Below are 18,579 nucleotides of genomic sequence, written 5' to 3'. Positions count from 1 at the left end.
TTCTGTAAAATTAGTAATGTCTCCATTTTCATTTTGTTTCTCTTTTTTCTTAGTTAAAATCTAGCCACAGTTTTGTCAATTTTATTGATCTTTTTGAATTATTAAATCTTGGCTTTTCTATATTCTGTTTTATTTATCTTTGCTCTCATCTTTATTATTTCCTTCCTTGTGCTAGCTTTGGGTTTGGTTTGTCCCGACGCACCCCCCCCCCCCCCGCCCCCGGCCTTCATATCTCAAGAGATTAAATTAAGTTGTTGATTAGAGGTACTTTTTCTTTTTTTAATTTAAGTGTACATGAATAGCTATATATTTCCCTCTTAGACTGTTTTCAGTGCATCTCATAAGTTTTGGTATGTTTATTTCTATTTTCTTTGTCTTAAGATGCTTTCTAATTTCCTTTTTTTGACCATTGGTTATTTAAGAATGTGTTATTTAATTTTTACATATTTGTGAATTTTCTGGTTTTCCTTCTTTTATTTCTAGTTTCATTTCATTGTGATTGGAAAAGATACTTTCTATTTTAGTCTTTGTACATTTAAGACTTATTTTGTGGCCTAACAACTGGTCTATCCTGGAGAAGTTTCAGTCTTTTTGAGGCACATTTCCTGTTTCTTACAGTGGGTCCCAACTGAGAATCTGAATTATTTACCAGGCCCTCTCTTCCTTAGTGGACTCTGAAGTCCACCTTTCATCTCTCCAGTCTTCTGAGAAGCTCTTCAACTTCTTAAGCCTCTTGTCTTCCACTTCCAAATAGGCAGATACTTTGAGGGGGAAAAGTGGAGCCAAATATTAAATTAGGTTGAACTTTCTACTCTTCACGTTTCCTGTCTCTGGAATCTATAGGCCTCATGTTCTGGATGTCTTGGTAGTTTTGATGTCTTCAAACAAGTTTTTCTTGATATTTAATTCATTTTTTCTACTAGTTTTTGGCTGGAAAATTGGTATAATGCCAGCTAGTGTTGTAAAACCAAAGTTGAAATGCCTGATGCACGCTACAGGCACTGTAACTTCAGGTTATTTAGGCAGCATGCCGGGCATAAAACCAACTCCTGTAAAAAGCTTCACTATACTCTCCAAAAAAAGAAAAAGTGTAATTTAAATTTTTACAAAAAGGATCTTAGAGTAAGATCTGCATATTTGTTTTTTAAATGTATATCTTGGAGATACTTCCATATTAGGAATACAAATCCATCTTTATTTTTAAGGCTGTTCCAAAAGACATGTTAAAAAAATATTCAGACATCATTAAAGGTGCTTGAAAAAGAAATCTTTGCATCCTTACCCACAAGTTAACAGTTCCCAGGTGGAAAATGTTTTTTTGTTTTGTTTTGACTTTTGGTTCTGCCCTTCTTTTTTTTTTTTTTTAAACAGACTTCATTTTTTTAGAGCAGTTTCAGGTTTACAGCAGAATTGAGCAGAAAATACAGAGTTCCTACATAGCCCTCCCCACCCACACATTAAACTCCCCTACCCTCAACATCCCTCATCAGTGTGGTATATTTGGTATAATCGATGAACCAACATGGACACGTTATTATCAACCAAAATCCATAGTTTACATTAGGGTTCACTCTTGATGTTGTACATTCTGTGGGCTTGACAAACGCGTAAAGATATGTGGCCACCACTATAGTATCATAAAGAATAATTTCGTTGCCGTAAAAATCCCTCGTGCTCCATCTATTCATCCTCTCTCCTTCTTTCTCCTCAAACCCCTGGAAACCACGATCTTTTTATTGTATCTGTAGCTGTGCCTTTTCCAGAATGTCATTTAGTTGGAATTGTACAGTTTGTAGCCTTTTCAGACTGGCTGCTTTCATTTAGTAATATGTCTTTTAAATTTCTTCCATGTCTTTTATGGCTTGATAGCTCTTTTTTTTTTTTCCCTACTGCACATATATTTTTAAATTTACATGTATGTACTGTTCATTGTTTCTAAGAATGTTTAGAGCTTTAGCTTTTTAAACTTAAATTGTTATCAAAGGAATAAAGCCAACCACAAAATAAAAATTAATTCAAAAAGATGCATATACCTTGCTATTAACAGCAACATTATTTATAATTGCCAAGATATGGAAGCATCCTAAGTGCACATCAATAGTTGAATAGATAATGAAGATGCAGCATACATATATGTAATGGAATACAACTCACTCATAAGAAAGAAGGATGCTTTGCCATTTGTGGCCCTTCATTCACTTTTTTTTTTTCACTTCAGAAACTGGAATTTTATAACTGTCAGAGACATTTCCATTACATCAAAAACAACAAAACATCTAGAAACAGCTTAACCAAGGAGGTTACCTATACTCTGAAAGCTGAAATGACACAAAGAAATGGAAAGATTTCTTGTGCTCTTGGATTGGAAGAATCAACACTATCAAAATGGCCATACTACCCAAAGCAATCCACAGATCCAATGCAACCCCTGTCAAAATACTCACAACATTCCTCACAGAACTAGAACAAACAATTCCAAAATTTATAAGGAACCACAAAAGATCCCGAACAGCCAAAGCAATCTTTTGTAGGTCTTTTTTTTTTTCTTTCTCTTTTTGTTCTCTTTTCTTATGGTTTGATGACTGGAGAAGGTCCTTTTACATTTGTTGTAAAGCTGGTTTGGTGGTGCTGAAATCTTTCAGCTTTTGTTTATCTGTGAAGCTTTTGATTTCCCCAAGTCTGAATGAGAGCCTTGTTGGATAGAGTATTCTTAGTTTTAAGTTTCCCCCTTTCATCACTTTAAATATATCGTGCCACTCCTTTCTGGCCTGTAGAGTTTCTGCTGAAAAATCAGCCCATAACCTTATGGGAGTTCCCTTATATGTTATTTGTTGCTTTTCTCTTGCTAATTTTAGTATTTTCTCCTTATCCTTAATTGTTGTCAATTTGATGACTATGTGCCTTGGTGTGTTCCGCTTTGGATTGATCCTTTGTGGTACTTTCTGCGCTTCCTGGACTTGGGTAACTGTTTCCTTTCCTAAGCTGGGGAGGTTTTCAGTGATTCTCGCTCCAAAAATTTTCTCAGGTCCTTTCTCTCTCTCTTCTCTTTCTGGGACCCCTATGATGCGAATATTAGAGTGTTTCATGTTGTCCCAGAGTTCTCTTAAACTATTCTCATTCCCTTTTTTCCTTTTTTCTGCATTTCTGTTCGGAAGTAGTGATTTCCACTGATCTGTCTTCTAGCTCACTGATGTGTTCTTCTGCCTCATTTAGTCTATTCTTGGTTCCCTCTAGTGTGTTATTAATTTCAGTGATTTTATTCTTAAACTCTGGGTATTCTTTATATTTTCCAACTGTTTGCTAAAGACTTTGCTCTGTACATCTATACTCCTCTTGAGTTCTCTGAACATCGTCACCATCATTACTTTAAACTCTTTCTCAGATAAATTGTTTATCTCCTTATCGCTTATTTCTTCTTCTCGGATTTTATCTTGTGCTTTGGCCTGGGAGATATTCCTTTGCATCTGTCTTTCTATGTGTTTGTGGATTCCTTCCACAGGCTTTGGGATTGTTGTTTTCTTATTTCTAGTATCTGTCCCTGGTGGATGAGGCTAGACTAGAGGCTTACAGTTCCTGGCAGGAGGAGCTGGTGCCTGCCCACTCCTGAATGAGGCTTGGCCCTGGACGTCTGGTATGTAGGGCTGTAGGGCCGTGTCTAGAGGCCTTTGTGGCTTAGGAAGTCTGATGATGGGTGTGGCTGTGTTCCCACCCTGTATGTTCTGAGACTTCCCTACAGGCTGTTGGGTGGGGCTAGGTCTTGATGCTAATGATCCAATCAAGATGTCAGCCTCCAGGAAAGCTCATATAGATGAACACTCCCAGAATGTCCTCTGCCAGCTTTTATGTCCCCTGGGTGAGCCACAGCTGTCCCCCATATCCTGAGAAACCCTCAAAATCCAGCAGGCAGACCTGGCCCAGGTTCCTATGAAATCACCGCCTCTGCCCTTGGACCTGGCACACATGAGATTCCGTGTAGACTTCCCAAGCGAATGGAGTCTTTGTTTCCCCCAGTCCCATGGGGTTCCCCGCATCAAGTCCCACTGGCCTTCAAAACCAGATGTCCTGGGGTCTCCTTCTCTTCCCAGTGCTGGAACCCAGGCTGGGGAGCCTGACGTGGGGCTTAGAGCTCTCACTCCTGTGGGAGGGCCTCTGCAACTTAACTATTCTTCAGCTTGTGGGTCGCCCACGGTGGGGGATGGATATGGGGCCCAATTATATCACGAGCACACCCCTCCTACTGTCCTGCTGTGGATTCCCTCTTTATGTTTCCAGTTGCAGAAGATCTGTGTTTTTGCTATGTTCCAGTCTTTTTTTTTTTTTTTTTTTTGGATGGTTGTTTGGCATTCACTTGTGGATTTCTTGTAGTTGTGAGGAGACGCAAGCTCATGGTCCTGCCACTCTGCCACCTTGACTGGACCTTAATCTTCTGCCCTTCATTTTTCAGATCTCTACTTAGAAGGAGATAGAAATGTTTAAGACAGAAATACAGATAATAAGAATGATATGATTGGCATGTTTTAGTAGTTTCTGCCCTTCAGATTAAAGCACAGCATGGCACTGGACAGTCAATGGACTTTTTCACTAAGATTTTTTTTTTAATTTTTTATTGATTTATCATCATTTTACAATGTTGTGTCAAATTCCAGTGTAGAGTACAATTTTTCAGTCATACATGAACATATATATATTCATTGTCACATTTTTTTTCTCTGTGACCAAGGTTCTGACCTGGTGGGTTGACAAGTTAGATTTCACTTGGGAGAAACACTTCATACTAGTTTAATTTAATAGGCAATATCGGGGGTTGTTGTTTGTTTTGTTGTTATATTTTGTTTTTTTAACCAATACAGAAAAATCACACAAAACAAATTTATAACTTGGTGAATTAAAATATGTCTTTTGAGTGTCTTTTTCTGCAGGTTCTCTCTCTCCCTGTATATATTACTTTTGAAGAATGTAGGCCGTTTGACATGTTGAGTTTCCCTACAGTCTGGATTTTGTTGATTACATAGTTACGATGCAGTTCTATTTCCCTCTGTATTTCCTGCAAATTGCTAGTTGGATCCAGAGGTTTAATGAGACACATTGATTCTCTTGTCATTGTGGTATTCTGATCTTTCAGCAGGATGCATGCAGTATCTAACTGTCTATCCTCATGATCTACTACTGTGAAACAAATTATCCTCAAATTTAGTGACTTAAAACAAAAAATGTTTCATTGTATCTCATAACTTTTTAGGTCATGAATTTGAGCAAATGCAAGCAAGGCTCTGTGAGTGATTCTGCTCCATGAGACATCCATTTGGTGGATGGGCTGGTCTTGGGATTCTAAGATGGCTTCATTTACATACCTGACACTCTGATAGGAATAGGTGGATGACTGGACTTAGCTGGGCTCCAGTTGCTTTCCAAGTAGTCTTAGATGTCTTTACATTGTCTCTCCAGCAGAGTCTCCATGGTGTCTCTCTAGCAGAGTAGTCCGAGTTGTTAATGAAAAGTGTTATAAAGACTTTGTGGACATATATTAAAACCACCACAGTAACCAATAAATATTTTGGGAAGATAGTTTGATATATTTTATCATTTATCCATGGATCTTGCTGGTAGCAGTTATTTCTGTGGTGTTCTAATGGTGATTTTATATTTCCCTCATTCCTACATTTATTAAGTAGCATTCTTCTGTAAAAAAGATGTCATATCCTACAAATAACTTCTTCCCAGTTATTTATTCAATTGTTATTCACATCAGTATGGACTCATAGATATTTATTTTATTTTTTAATTATAATCCAGTGCTATTATAATTTGTTACTACAGTTTTCTATCTTTGGCCATTGGGAGCTTTTTCAGGTGGCTCCTATGTCCTTTGGACTTTAGGCTAGTTTTTAAAATGTTTTTTCTGGCCTGCTGTCCTTGTAGTGATGCTATTCTCATTATTCTCTTTTTTTTCTGTCTCTCTCTGTACACACACACACACACACACACACACACACACACACACACACACACGGCATTTGACCTCAATGGCTTATTTTTTACGAAATTAGTTTTTTTGAATTTTTAGAAGGAGGCGTAGTTAGGGATAGTATTTCCAACTTCATAGAGCTTCCTTTCCTCCTGTTTTGAGATAATATTTACAAATACGTGGTTTGATTTCTAAGATTTGCTAGCTTTGTTACCTTCTCCTTCTCTTTGTCTCTGTTGTACTTATCCTGTATAATTTTGATTCTTTTCACAACAATTTCTCTTAAATCTGGGACTCTGCTCAGTTTTAAGAATTTATGGAGGCTAGACTGTTCCATCTCCTTAGACCTTACGTAGGCCTCTTTTACTCATTTGCTTTTGGATTGGGCAAAACCTTTTCTGTTTTCAACTATAGTCCTCAGATTGGCCCCCTGTACGTTCTGGTGCATCCCTGTTGGCTCCTTTGGTGTTCTCTGTTCTTAGATACATTAGATACCCTGTTGTTTCCCTCTGCCACTTTCATGGAAGTTGGAAGTCCTCGGATCTTAATAGATGTCACTGGTTTGTCCCCATTCACTTATATTTTGGGGTTCTTGGAGATTACTAGGTAATACCTAGTTTTGTTGTTAACTTCCATAGTACTTTCATTTTGCTGTTTAATTGCTCTGTTTTTATGAGGCATTTATGGTGATACTAAGGCTTTGTATTTGCTATTATTTTTAAAAATATCCTTTGAGCAAAATATATTTTGATGATATATTAAATCATAGATGTGCTTGGTTACTAGATAGATAAATGAATGGCTAAAACTATGGCTGGAAGTTTTTTTGTGATGTTAAGCTAGGGGTAAAAGTACAAAAAGTTAATAAATACATTTTATCCGCAAGGAAGTTAATGTTTCATGCTTATTTTTCACCAATTTGATTGAAAGTAGAGTTATGTCAATAAGTCTATCATTGTGAGTTTTAGGTTCTCTTTTCAGTTTACGTTGGGAAGTTGTACAGGCCATTTATTTTGCCTGTTTCTCTTCCTTGATTTGCTATTTATCTTTGGACAGATCTTGAAGAGTCATTGGTATTACTCGTGACGTGCTCTATTTTCTTAAGAAATTGAGTAGGTAAATCTATGTTGTATGTCTTCACATTTGGCTCAGTTCCTGAATTGGGATTGAAAAAAATTTTTCAGTCCATATTGCCAGCCCGTTTTAGCCTGCTCCCATGAAGAGGCAGTTTGATGTAGAATTGGATTAGAATGTATCAGTTGTTAATTTGTTGCCTGCTGTGTACTGCACAAGTTTGTTCCCAAAGTTATCTTTCAAGATAGGACTCCCTTTTTTATAGATTAACTGTTAGAGACCAAATTTTATGTTTTTGTTCTATTTATTATTTCCATAGATGCTCCTGTGAAAGTGATTTTAATAGCATCTATAGCACTTTGTCAGATATAAAAACATTAGAAAATAATTGAAGTATGTGAGATAGTTTTTCTGCTGTGTTAATCAGGAACTAAAGATTGAAATATAGGCCTATTGAGACCAATATGAAATATATCTCATATTTAGACATATATTAAAATAGCTTCCAGACTCAATTCTCAGAGTGAACAAAGTTTACTTATTTTAAGTGAAAAAGAGAAGAAACATCCAACCTATAGATTGGATTGGAAGCTGTACAGTGTACATTTTAGTTTTAGTAGAAACTTTTGGGTCATTTTTCTTTACCCCCCATACAATTAATAATTCTAATCAGCAAGATTAGATCTATTTATTCAATTGATAGCTTTGATGCCTTCCTAGAACCAGAAGATTTTAGGTAATACTTTTGTTGAACATGGCCTATAAATGTATACTATTGGAAGTTTTGGCTGAATTAGTGGATAATTTAGCCTGTCAGGTTTTTCTTTCATTCTACTTTGATCTAAATAAATTTATATATGTATCAAGGTTATATGGCATTCAAATTGTTTAGAAAAGTAGTTTTAAAGACATTTTTGTCTGATCTGCTTTCAGGTTCATGCGTGGGAGATTTCAGACCAACTGTTACAGATCCGACAGGATGTGGAATCATGCTATTTTGCTGCACAGACCATGAAGATGAAGATTCAGACCTCATTTTATGAGCTCCCCACAGACTCTCATGCCTCTTTACGGGACTCATTACTAACCCATATCCAGAACTTGAAAGACTTGTCACCTGTCATTGTAACGCAGGTAAATCCTGTGCCTCTCATTAGGGAAATTTTTAAGTCCACTTGGATTTATCAAGTTAATTTTGATTGACATTGCTAGGCCATGTGAAGTAATGTTAACAACTTTATTAGACATTCATTGCTATATTCTTATATGTAGATAGAAGATAAAAATTTAAATCTTTTGTACTAATCTTAGAATTCATTTGATTTCAAACTAACTTAAATACCAGAAGTGGGGGAGGTGGGAGGTGAGTGTAGGTGTTTACAGGCAGGGATGTGCTAGCCTCAGCACCCACCCCCGCCCCTGCCCCCGCTGTTAAAACTATAGATGATAAAGTACTGTTCTGGGTCACAGGTCTGCATAGTTGCCTTTTTAAAAAGTCCTTTCTAGACTGATTGACTAGTAGAAGTCTTGTGAATGAAATGATGAACTAGAGCATCTGGCCTTCCCCCTTTAGACAGGAAAATACATTAGAAAGGAAAACTGAAGCTTCAGTGAATACATACTCACGTGTGTTCTTTGCCTGGCATAGAAGTGCCCGTGAAGAAGAAGGAGGCTTTTGCATAAGGCTTCAAGATGGGAAGTGAAAAGAGGAGGGAAATGGCAATCCATTACTTGAGGAGTGAGTCAAAGGGCTGACTTTGTCAGTAGCTTTGGCTTTTTTTTTGGCAAAGTATAATTTATCTGTCCATGAAGTTCTATGGTATTGCCAAATAAAAGTAAGTATTAATATATTCTGAGGAAAGTCTATAGTCTGTTCTTTCTGACTTCTTTTTGTTGATTTTTTGGTTTGGTTTGGTTTGGTTTTTCATTTTTTAAGGTTAGCATTTAAATCCCAGTAATTTGCAGTTAGTCCAGAAGAATTTATACATGGTATATAGTTGTGAGGGTGAGAGAGGAGGGTAGTATCAGTCTTAGTTGTCATACTGTTTGGAAGAAATTTAGTTTCTTTGCTTTCCAGTTAGTATTGATGGTAACCCTGTTTCTGTTCATCTGTCTATTCATTTATTTAATCTCTCTTTTTATTCAGCTGGCTTTAGCAATAGCAGACCTTGCCCTACAGATGCCTTCCTGGAAGGGGTGTGTACAGACATTGGTGGAAAAGTAAGTAATTTGTATTGACTCTATGCTAGCATTTGGAATTACCATTAACCTACACAGAGAAATTTGTTAGTAATAGCTAGGCATTTGGACTATTTCCCCAAACTCTTAACATAAGTTTATTTATCATTAACCTTTGTTAGATTAAAAGAAAATCATTTAAAATTTAAATACAGAAATATATCATGTGGGACATAAAAGACTCTCATAATTTATACACACACACACACTTCTTGAATTAACTGCAACAGTCTTTCATTGTCTGTGGATCACTCTCACTAACTGACATATCAGCAGTTTTATAAAAATATTGTCAGAATGTTTAAAATTATATGAAATTGAAAGTTATGCGTATATGTACTCATACTAGTTGGGGTTTATTTCATGTCTGTAAAAGGAACAGTATTATTTTTAGATATATGGAGCTTGCCGCTTTGACCATGAGGAGCATTTCCTCATGGTGTTGGCAAGGCAAGATAAGCTTGGTATTTGCTTGCATTTTGGCATTTGGTTAGGAAATTATTTTTGAACAAAGTGAATGTCCTTTTTACCAACTATAGTGTATCATTAAAGCCTTTATATGGATTATTTTTTGTTTTAAGAAACTTTTTATTAAGAATAATAACACATACTCCTTGAAAAAATTCTAGCAGTATGGAAGCTTTCAAAGTAAAAAGTAAATACCTTCCCATATTCCTATTCCATAAGCTATTTCATAAGCTACACTATTGATGATTGGCTGTGTCGCCCTCTAGACTTTCCTTTAAGCATTTTAAAATAAGTAAATGCATATATATTAATATGCATATACCTATGTATTTTTTCAGTCACATGTAATAACATCTTTCATATACTTAAAAAAATTTTTTTCTTCCAGTTTTGTTATGTAGAATTATTACAGTTTGCATATATACATTATATTACATGTAAATACATATAAGTATACTGTACATTTTTTTAGTTTATATGTATGTACTAATTATTGTTTCTAAGAACAGATTAGATCTTCAGCTTTTTACATACACTTTTTTCACTTAATACATTGTAGACATGTTTTCATGTTATAACATAGAGATACATTCATTATAATGGCTACGTATGTTCTACTGTGTAATGCTTGTAACTTCTAAATTTTGTCTAATTATGGATGACCTTTATATTTTCCCAGTATTTTTACTGTTTTTATAAAAAAAGTACTGCAGTGCACATCTTTGTATACTTTGCATGTATATGTGGGATTTTTTGAGAGAGAAATTTCTGGGAATGGAATTGCTGGGTCAAAGATTATTATACAGGTTGAAATTTTGACTTCTAGATGCCTTTCCAAAGAATTATATCTATTTTTTATCCCCTTTAACAGTAGTGATAATTCTGCTTTTGTTGTCTTAAGTTATTCTGATGGCTGTTGTTATGTAATTCTGTATTGTTGAACTCTAAATAACTTATATCTCTCTTTTCTTTTCTAGATATAGCAATGATGTAACTTCTCTGCCTTTTCTGCTGGAGATCCTTACAGTGTTACCTGAAGAAGTACATAGTCGTTCCTTACGAATTGGAGCTAACCGGCGTACAGAAATAATAGAAGATTTGGCCTTTTATTCTAGTACAGTGGTATCTCTATTGGTGAGTATGTTTGAAGTACAAAATTGCTGCCTAGAGGCAAAAAGCCTTGATGGCTATTTTGTAACTCAGTTGCATCTTTGTGAAATAGCTTTCTTAGCAAAATGTGGTGATGATAATACTGTGGCATTTATATAACACTTTACAGTTAAAAATACTTTCAAAAACTATACTTTTTGAGCTTCTAAGTAATACTGCAAGGGTGATGTTATCTCCATTTTATGATGAGAAGAAGACTTTAGAAGTATACAACTGCTAATTCAGAATTTGAACTCAGGCCTTCTGATTACGTATTCCTTGCTCTTCTACTTCATGCTACAAACTGTAGGCTCTTGGTCAAGGACTGTGCTAAGGGAAGTGTGTATAAATTTACTTTTCTTAAGGAAAAGATCCTCTCTTAAGGATAAATTGAGATTTTGATAGGGTGGTGGTACAGATGTTCACTTGACCTTAGAGTGGTATCACAATTATAGATTAGCTAATAGTACACCATCTTTTAAAAAAGAGTTAAATGTGATGACATCCTTTTTGATTAGGTGGAAATTTTAATGCTCTAGACCAGGGTGGATTAATTTACGACCTATGGGCTTGTCACCCAGTTTTGTAACTCAAGTTTTATTGGTACACAGCCATGCCCATTCAGTTACATGTTGTCTGTGTCCATAATTTTGGGCTAAAATGGCAGAATTGAGTAGGTTTCACAGATACACATGGTCTACAAAGCCTAAAATATGTGCTGATTGCTGAACTACTAGATGGTATTAAACTGATTACCTAGCCCATAGCTCATTTTTAGGTCATTATAGTCCAGGTCAATTTTCTCAACAATGTAGTTATAGTAGATCATTTTTTATGAATTTGTTTCAGTAGTTCAGCATAACTGAACTTTTTATTTGAAAAAACAAAATTTTGTTTAAAATTGTGTTCAGCTTGGTCTTAAAAGAACAATTTTCCAGTGAATTTTTAAGTTAAATGTATTTTTCAGTTAAACATTTATCTTAAAGAAATAGTGTAATAGAAAACTAGAAAATACAGATAAACAAATTACATTCAAACCATCTGAGATGACACTATTAATCCTTTAGTACATAACCTTTGTGAACATATGTGCAGATTTTTAAAATCCAAGTGAGAATGTACTCTACCTACCCTTCTGCAGCCTGCGTTTCTAGTCATCCAGCTTCATCTTTCCACTTCAGTAAATTTTTATATTATCTAATATAAGTAAAAATTATCTAGACCATATTCCTGAGTTGGTTCTAAAATATCTTTTACAGCGTTTTCCCAAATCAGTATCTAGTCTAGAATCGTGCTTTTTATCAAGTTATTGTGACTTAATCACAGTCCCTGTTCCCCTTCCTTTTTCAAAATGTCACTGATTTGTTGAAGAGACCAGTTGTTTTATAAGACATCTTTCTTTTTGGATTTTCTGTTACCTTGTCTTTGTTTCATTTCATTTGTTTTTCTTTTATCCGTAATTCGTCTAACTGAAAATTATATCTAAAGCAGCCCTGCTCAGTAGAGATTCCTCAAGAGAATTAAGCTTTAAATGCCCTAAAGCATCCATTGTATGTCATGAATTTTCTCCTATGTATCAATAATGGTCCTAACTGTATACTATCCATGGGATAATTGAGAAAATAGTCACTCAAATCATTTTCTGCAGGACTTATCATGGATTACTTTTAAAAGGTTAAACATTTTTGGCTAAATACATTTTAGATACTTTATGCTGCGTTTTATTGGAAAATAAATACTTTTTGGTTTTCCTTCCATTAATGATGCTAGGATTGACTGGATTAGGATAATGAAAGTCTGATTCTTCCATATGTAAAATATGTTTTCACCCTTGTAATATAATGCAATTTGTATAATGGTAGTTTATTTTACCGTTGTGTGATTCTATGAATCTTTTTCCTGATGGTTTTAGATTCTAGTTAGTAATCCTTGCCTTAAAATTTTCATTGTAGTTTGCAAAATAATGTTTTGCTAATTCTGTCTTTCCTTCTACATGTATATTAGTTAGCATTCTTCTGAGTTCCTACTAGAAAGGCAGGATAAGTCTTAATTTTTAAATTTCCTGTTTTCATTATAAGAATTTGCTTTAAAGATGCCTTAAATGTTACTTTTTTTTTCTGGCTTTCTTTTTATGGAGTGTTATGGGCCCACTGGATTTTCATTGATTCAGGGTCTCCACTTAAATTATTCTTCTGATGCTTAAAATGTCATAACTCTGGCCACTGAGCACCTCTTTACTTCCTAACACAAAAAGATGACTAGTATTCATCTTATTTCCTTATCCCAGATCTAGAATCCTTGGTTCCTTTTAGTATCCATCAGAGTCCAGTCAGGAGAGAGAAACCACTTAGTAATTTGTTGGGGCTGTTTAATATAAAGAATGTTAAACTATAACAGGCATTTATAGAATGGGGAATTGTCTAGTAAGAGGTAAAGAAAGCTGTAAAGAATATAGAAATAAAACAGATACAAGGAGCAGGTGTTAACTTCAAGGCTGAGATCGTTTCCAAGGAAGGAAGAGAAACCCCCTTCTGAGGGCTGAGATCCAGACCCTGTTGGTGATAGCATAGCCATGATAAAGAAGTCATTGTGGTGCTGCATGCTGCTGAAAATCTGTCCTCTCAACCTTGCTAGAAATCTGCTTTCCAGGAAGCCCAAGAAAGTAGTTAGGGAAGATGTCTCCCACAGGTACTCTGCCACAACATCGCCTGCTTGTGGGAATACCAGGGGAAGCTACTGGACACTGTACACTGCAGGCACTGGAGAAGCTGAGTGCACTGAATCTGGTGCTAGAGAAGAAGTTGTACATTCTTTAGGGGCCAGAAGCACTTTGCTATAAAACAATGATAGTGGGTGGGGAATGCTAGAGAAACTGCTGGCCAGTGCACTACAAGAGCTGGACACCAGAGAAGCTAGGAGTCTGGGGCTGGAGAAGCTGCACATTCTGCAGAAGGCTACTACTAAGTGAGCACATTGAAATCAGGAAGCAAAACTGTTTTCCTTGTGCACTTTCTCTCTAGTGTCCTGACAAAAAGTTAATGCCAGTTGGCACAGGAAAAAATGTTTTAAGGTCCCAGATCCATTTTTACAGAGTAGTCTTAAAAGGGTGAATTTGGAGCTGAGAGGCAATAAGTGTATAATTGGCCACAGTCTTCCCATTTGACTAACTCAGCTTCCATATGTAGTCTTTTACACAGATTTAAACTCCAGCACAATGGCGTAACAAACAAATAGGAAATATGCAAAGGTACTATACAGCTCTTATTTATATAGTTATAAGGCTGTAATTGGTATCTAGGCTTTCTTCACAATTCGTTTCATCTTTTCCCTGCTGCTATTAGGCTGAATATTTGTGTCTCCAAAATTCATATATTGAAATCCTAACCCTCAAGGTGATGGTATTGGAGGTGGGACCTTTGGGGTGATTAGGTCATGAGAATGGAGCTCTCATGAATGGGATTAGTGCCCATATAAAAGAAACCCCAGGTAATTCCCTTCACCCTTATGCCATGTGAAGACAGCAAAAAGACAGTTGTTTGTGAACCAAGAAGCAGGTCCTCACCAGATACTGGATCTGTGGGTACTTTGATTTTGGACTTCAGTCTCCAGAACTGGATGCCCCGTGGTGGGTATTCACAAGGGACAGAAATATGTTCACAGTCTGTGCCCATTTATATACCATTCATATACCGCTTCCTCAGACATCCTTGTCACCAATCTTCCAATCATGATTCTTCCCAATCCCTTGTCATCCATCCAAATGATCGATAAATGTCCCTGAATAATTGGAGATCCATATTTCTGGTCATTCCAAACATGGTGGACAACCGTAAATACTGCTCGGAGTTATGCCCACTAGGAGGGCTTTTCTTCAGCACTGGCCTTCACTACTGAGTGGGCCTTTAATGCTGCAGCTGTCCACCTTCAGGTGGTACCAGCATATCGTGCAGACCCATCTGTAATCCAGACTTGAGTTTTTTCTTCATCAGTTATCTGGTTTTGAGGAACACCCCAGGAGGCCACAGGTGTGGGTTGTAGGCAGTGAATCAGTGCAAGAAGAGGGGGTGTTAAAGGAATCTGAACCACATGCTCTTGTAACTTTGTTATACATTCCAGATCTTCCTGTACTCAGTCTTCTTATATATCTTTTCCATTTGATGACAAGTTGCTGCTCTGCATGCCCAACCTATGGCTAGGTAGTTGAGACTGTACTCAGTTCATGATGGGGAGCTCAGGCCACATGATGACCTGATGTCTCAAGGATAGATGTTCAGTCTCTACCAAGGCCCAGTAGCAAGCTGGAAGCTGCTTCTTAAAATGAAAATAGTTACCTGCAGAAGAGGGCATAGATTTCCTCCAAAATCCTAGATAACTGCACTATGATATTCCTATTCCCAGAGGCTTATTAAATCCAGAATCTCTAGGAAGTGTACTTGTATCAGTGAGTTTGGCTCAATCTAGTGTTATATTCCACCCTTCCTTGGTCTAACACCTTTAGAATACACTCCCACATGTTTCCCAGGTTTCTTCAGATACATATTAGCAAAGTTTTATGATTCTCTTAATGTATAATTATTTCCTCCTGTATGTACCTGCCCCCTAGAACATACTGAGATTTGACCCTGGGTGTGAGTGGTACAGGAGATGGGTGTGGTAGGTGTTGAAGAGAATAGGCATCCTCTTTCAAGGCATCTGTCTCAGATGAGGTGATTTCAGGGCTTTCAAACTGTGGAAGGCTAGTCTCAGATACTGGAAGGCAGGCTACTTCCACTGGTAAGGGAGACTCAAAGTGACTTGGGGTTTTAGGATTATCAGTTTCATTAGGGTCCAATTGGATGTCTCTATTCCAAGTTTCAGTAGTCCATTCTTACCAGTTTCCTAACTTTCACATGAGAAACTTGGTGAGACTGTAAATTCAAATTGTTCGTAATTTAGCAAGCCACATAATTACATTTGTATATGAGTTTCAGCAATATTAGCCCTACAGCTACAAAAATGTAAGAGCTTCATTTAGAGCTGTTGTGGAAGTGGAAGCTCTCTAGTTCTCATACTGTGACTTGAACTGAGTTAATGAACCTGAGCTTGCCATTTTCTTTTTGTAAGCACTCAAATGAACTCAGAAGAATCCAGCTACCACTATATTCTTTGTAATCATTACTGCCACAGTGGTCAAGTGCCACAGCCACTTGGGCTTGACTTAGTACTTCATAATAATTGACAATAGGTGATAGCTTGATTTATCGTCATGAAATCTGAAAAATACATCCTTGTGGTGCTTAATAAGGTCTGTAATTCTATCATGTTGCTTGTCATGTTATAAATAGAACCTAGAGGATGAAGTTAGTTCACAGTTGCTAAGAAAAATAGGTATTTGTCTGTAATAGCAGACACCAAAGGCCTCTTAGAACCTTTTCCATTTTTTTCATTCAGTTCCCCCACATTCTCTTTAATGGTTCTATTCTCTTATTTTCTTGTCAGTATTATTCTTCTGTGGTCTGTTCAAATGGACTCACTCCTAAACATTGTATTGAACTTAACATTTTTTAAAATATTGGTATTCTTGCTCTTGAACTGAGCCTGGCCTCTAATGTTTTTCTCCATTTATTCACCATTTTGTTAATTCAGGATCATTTTATTATTTACCTCTGCTGTATTTTTTTTTTTTTAACTGGTGAGCTCTTCTGGTATTTATCTTTTAGCTTTTGAGGTCTTAAGAGACAGAGTTTTTAATAATACAATTCTCAAAGAGAAACTGAAGGCAACTCTTGGTTCTGAAGCTTTATGATGTTTGATTTAATTAACAGATTTTCTTCTCTTCAGAGCAACTAGTTTTAGATGTAGGGTTTTTCCAAAATTCCATCCTAAAGTATTAGTCAGTAGTTAGAATGTATAATCAAGTCCTTCTGTTTGTAACCATCATGCCTTCCTGAAATGTCATTTAGGAAGGCCAAGCAATTGTGTAATCAGTTTACATCGAGAGCTTCAAAGATTGATATGTGTGTGTTTGTGGGTGTGGGTATGTGATTGCCATGAATTTACTCGAATCATTTCTTTTTTTCTTCCTTCATTTTAATTCAATTCAATGCAATTCAGACTAATTAATAAGTATATATTTTTATTACCTGATACTGCAGACATAGGGGGACCGTGGCTATTTGGAGGTCCACTTATCAGCATTTAGATCACTGTGGGATTACATTCCACACACCCCACTCCTGTGCCTTCTAAACCCCATGGCAGTTAAGATGTTTCTAACCTATTGCCCGCAAAAACATTCTTTATCCATAGTGTTGCATTACACTTTACTTTGGGAAAAGTATACATCACAAAAACAGTTTGCAAAGAGAAACAATGGTGAGTTTTAGTCTGACTTTTTGTTTTCTTTCTTTTGTAGTAAATTACCATATTTACAGTAGTATCACTTTATGTGGGGTGGTATATTTGCTAGGGTTCCAGTGCTGAAGCTGAAATACCAGCTTTTCATGTGGAAATATGCAATAGTATCACTAGCTTATTTCTGTTCCATAAAATCAAATGTATAGATGAGTATTATTTATTTTGTTTATTATTTTTTATTGAGTTATAGTTGATTTACAGTATTATTTTCAGGTGTATAACAGTGATTCAAATTTTTTATAGATTATACTCCATTTAAAGTTACTATAAAATATTGGCTATCTTCCCTGGCTATGCAATATATCCTTGTTGCTTATTTATTTTATACATAGTTTTACGTCTTAATTTCCTACCCTTGTTTTGCCCGTCCCCTCCCTTCCTCCCCACTGGTAACCACTAGTTTGTTCTCTGTATCTATGAGTCTGTTTTGTTATATTCATTCGTTTCATTTTTTAGATTCCTCATGTAAGTGATAACATATAGTATTTTTCTTTCTCTGTCTGACTTATTTCACTAAGCATAATACCTTCTCCAGGTCCATCCATGGTTGTTGCAAATGACAAAATTTCATTTTTTTAATGTCTGAGATGATGAGTATTGAAGACAATTCTATTGATAAGTTACGTTAATGTGGAAGTGGGATCTAAGAAACATAGTTTCTAAAACATATCTATCTTTGAACAAGTCTGTAAGTTCTCTGTACCTCAGCTTCCTAGTTGAGAAAGTAGAAATAATAATAATAGTTACCTATAGAGTTTTCATGGGGATTAAATGAATTAAGAGTGTTCAAACGGTGTCTGGCACTTAAAAAGCACTTTTAACAGTTAGGTGTTATTATTATCCTTCTCATTATTACATCTGTAAAGTGATGATAATAATGGTTTAAATATAAAGATTGACATTGTTTGTTGTAACTTTTTCTTTGCAGATGACTTGTGTAGAAAAAGCAGGAACAGATGAGAAAATGCTTATGAAGGTCTTCCGCTGTTTGGGAAGTTGGTTTAACTTAGGAGTTTTAGACAGTAACTTCATGGCTAACAATAAGTTACTTGCGCTCCTTTTTGAGGTTTTGGTAAGTAATGACTTTGGTTATGAAGTGGCTTTTATTTCTGCCACATAGTCACTTACAATAACTGCCCTTCTGGGATATGAGTGTTTTCAGATCTTTGCAGAGTGAATGGAAGGTGTATGGTAAGAAAGCAGCACTGTCCCCTTCTTGTTGCCAAGTACCAAATTAAGGTATTAGTTTTAATATTCAGAGTAGAATGTAGTTAGGTTTAAGAGGAAAG

The 18,579-nt window shown here is 36.0% G+C and overlaps 1 protein-coding gene across 2 annotated transcripts in view; it reads left to right on the top strand.

The window, feature by feature from the left end:
• The window catches only part of TNPO3 (transportin 3), an 82,531-nt gene that overhangs the window by 22,246 nt on the left and 41,706 nt on the right, over nucleotides 1-18,579 (top strand). For both annotated transcript variants that reach the window (XM_006184716.3, XM_032483308.1), the window contains 4 exons: nucleotides 7,973-8,173; nucleotides 9,186-9,259; nucleotides 10,723-10,879; nucleotides 18,219-18,362. In XM_006184716.3, coding sequence (XP_006184778.1) covers nucleotides 7,973-8,173; nucleotides 9,186-9,259; nucleotides 10,723-10,879; nucleotides 18,219-18,362 — 576 coding nt within the window. The remainder of the gene's footprint in view (nucleotides 1-7,972; nucleotides 8,174-9,185; nucleotides 9,260-10,722; nucleotides 10,880-18,218; nucleotides 18,363-18,579) is intronic.

The sequence above is a fragment of the Camelus ferus genome, chromosome 7 (genome assembly GCF_009834535.1).
Source record: "Camelus ferus isolate YT-003-E chromosome 7, BCGSAC_Cfer_1.0, whole genome shotgun sequence".
Classification (NCBI taxonomy): domain Eukaryota; kingdom Metazoa; phylum Chordata; class Mammalia; order Artiodactyla; family Camelidae; genus Camelus; species Camelus ferus.
This window is presented reverse-complemented; position numbering and strand designations above follow the sequence as displayed.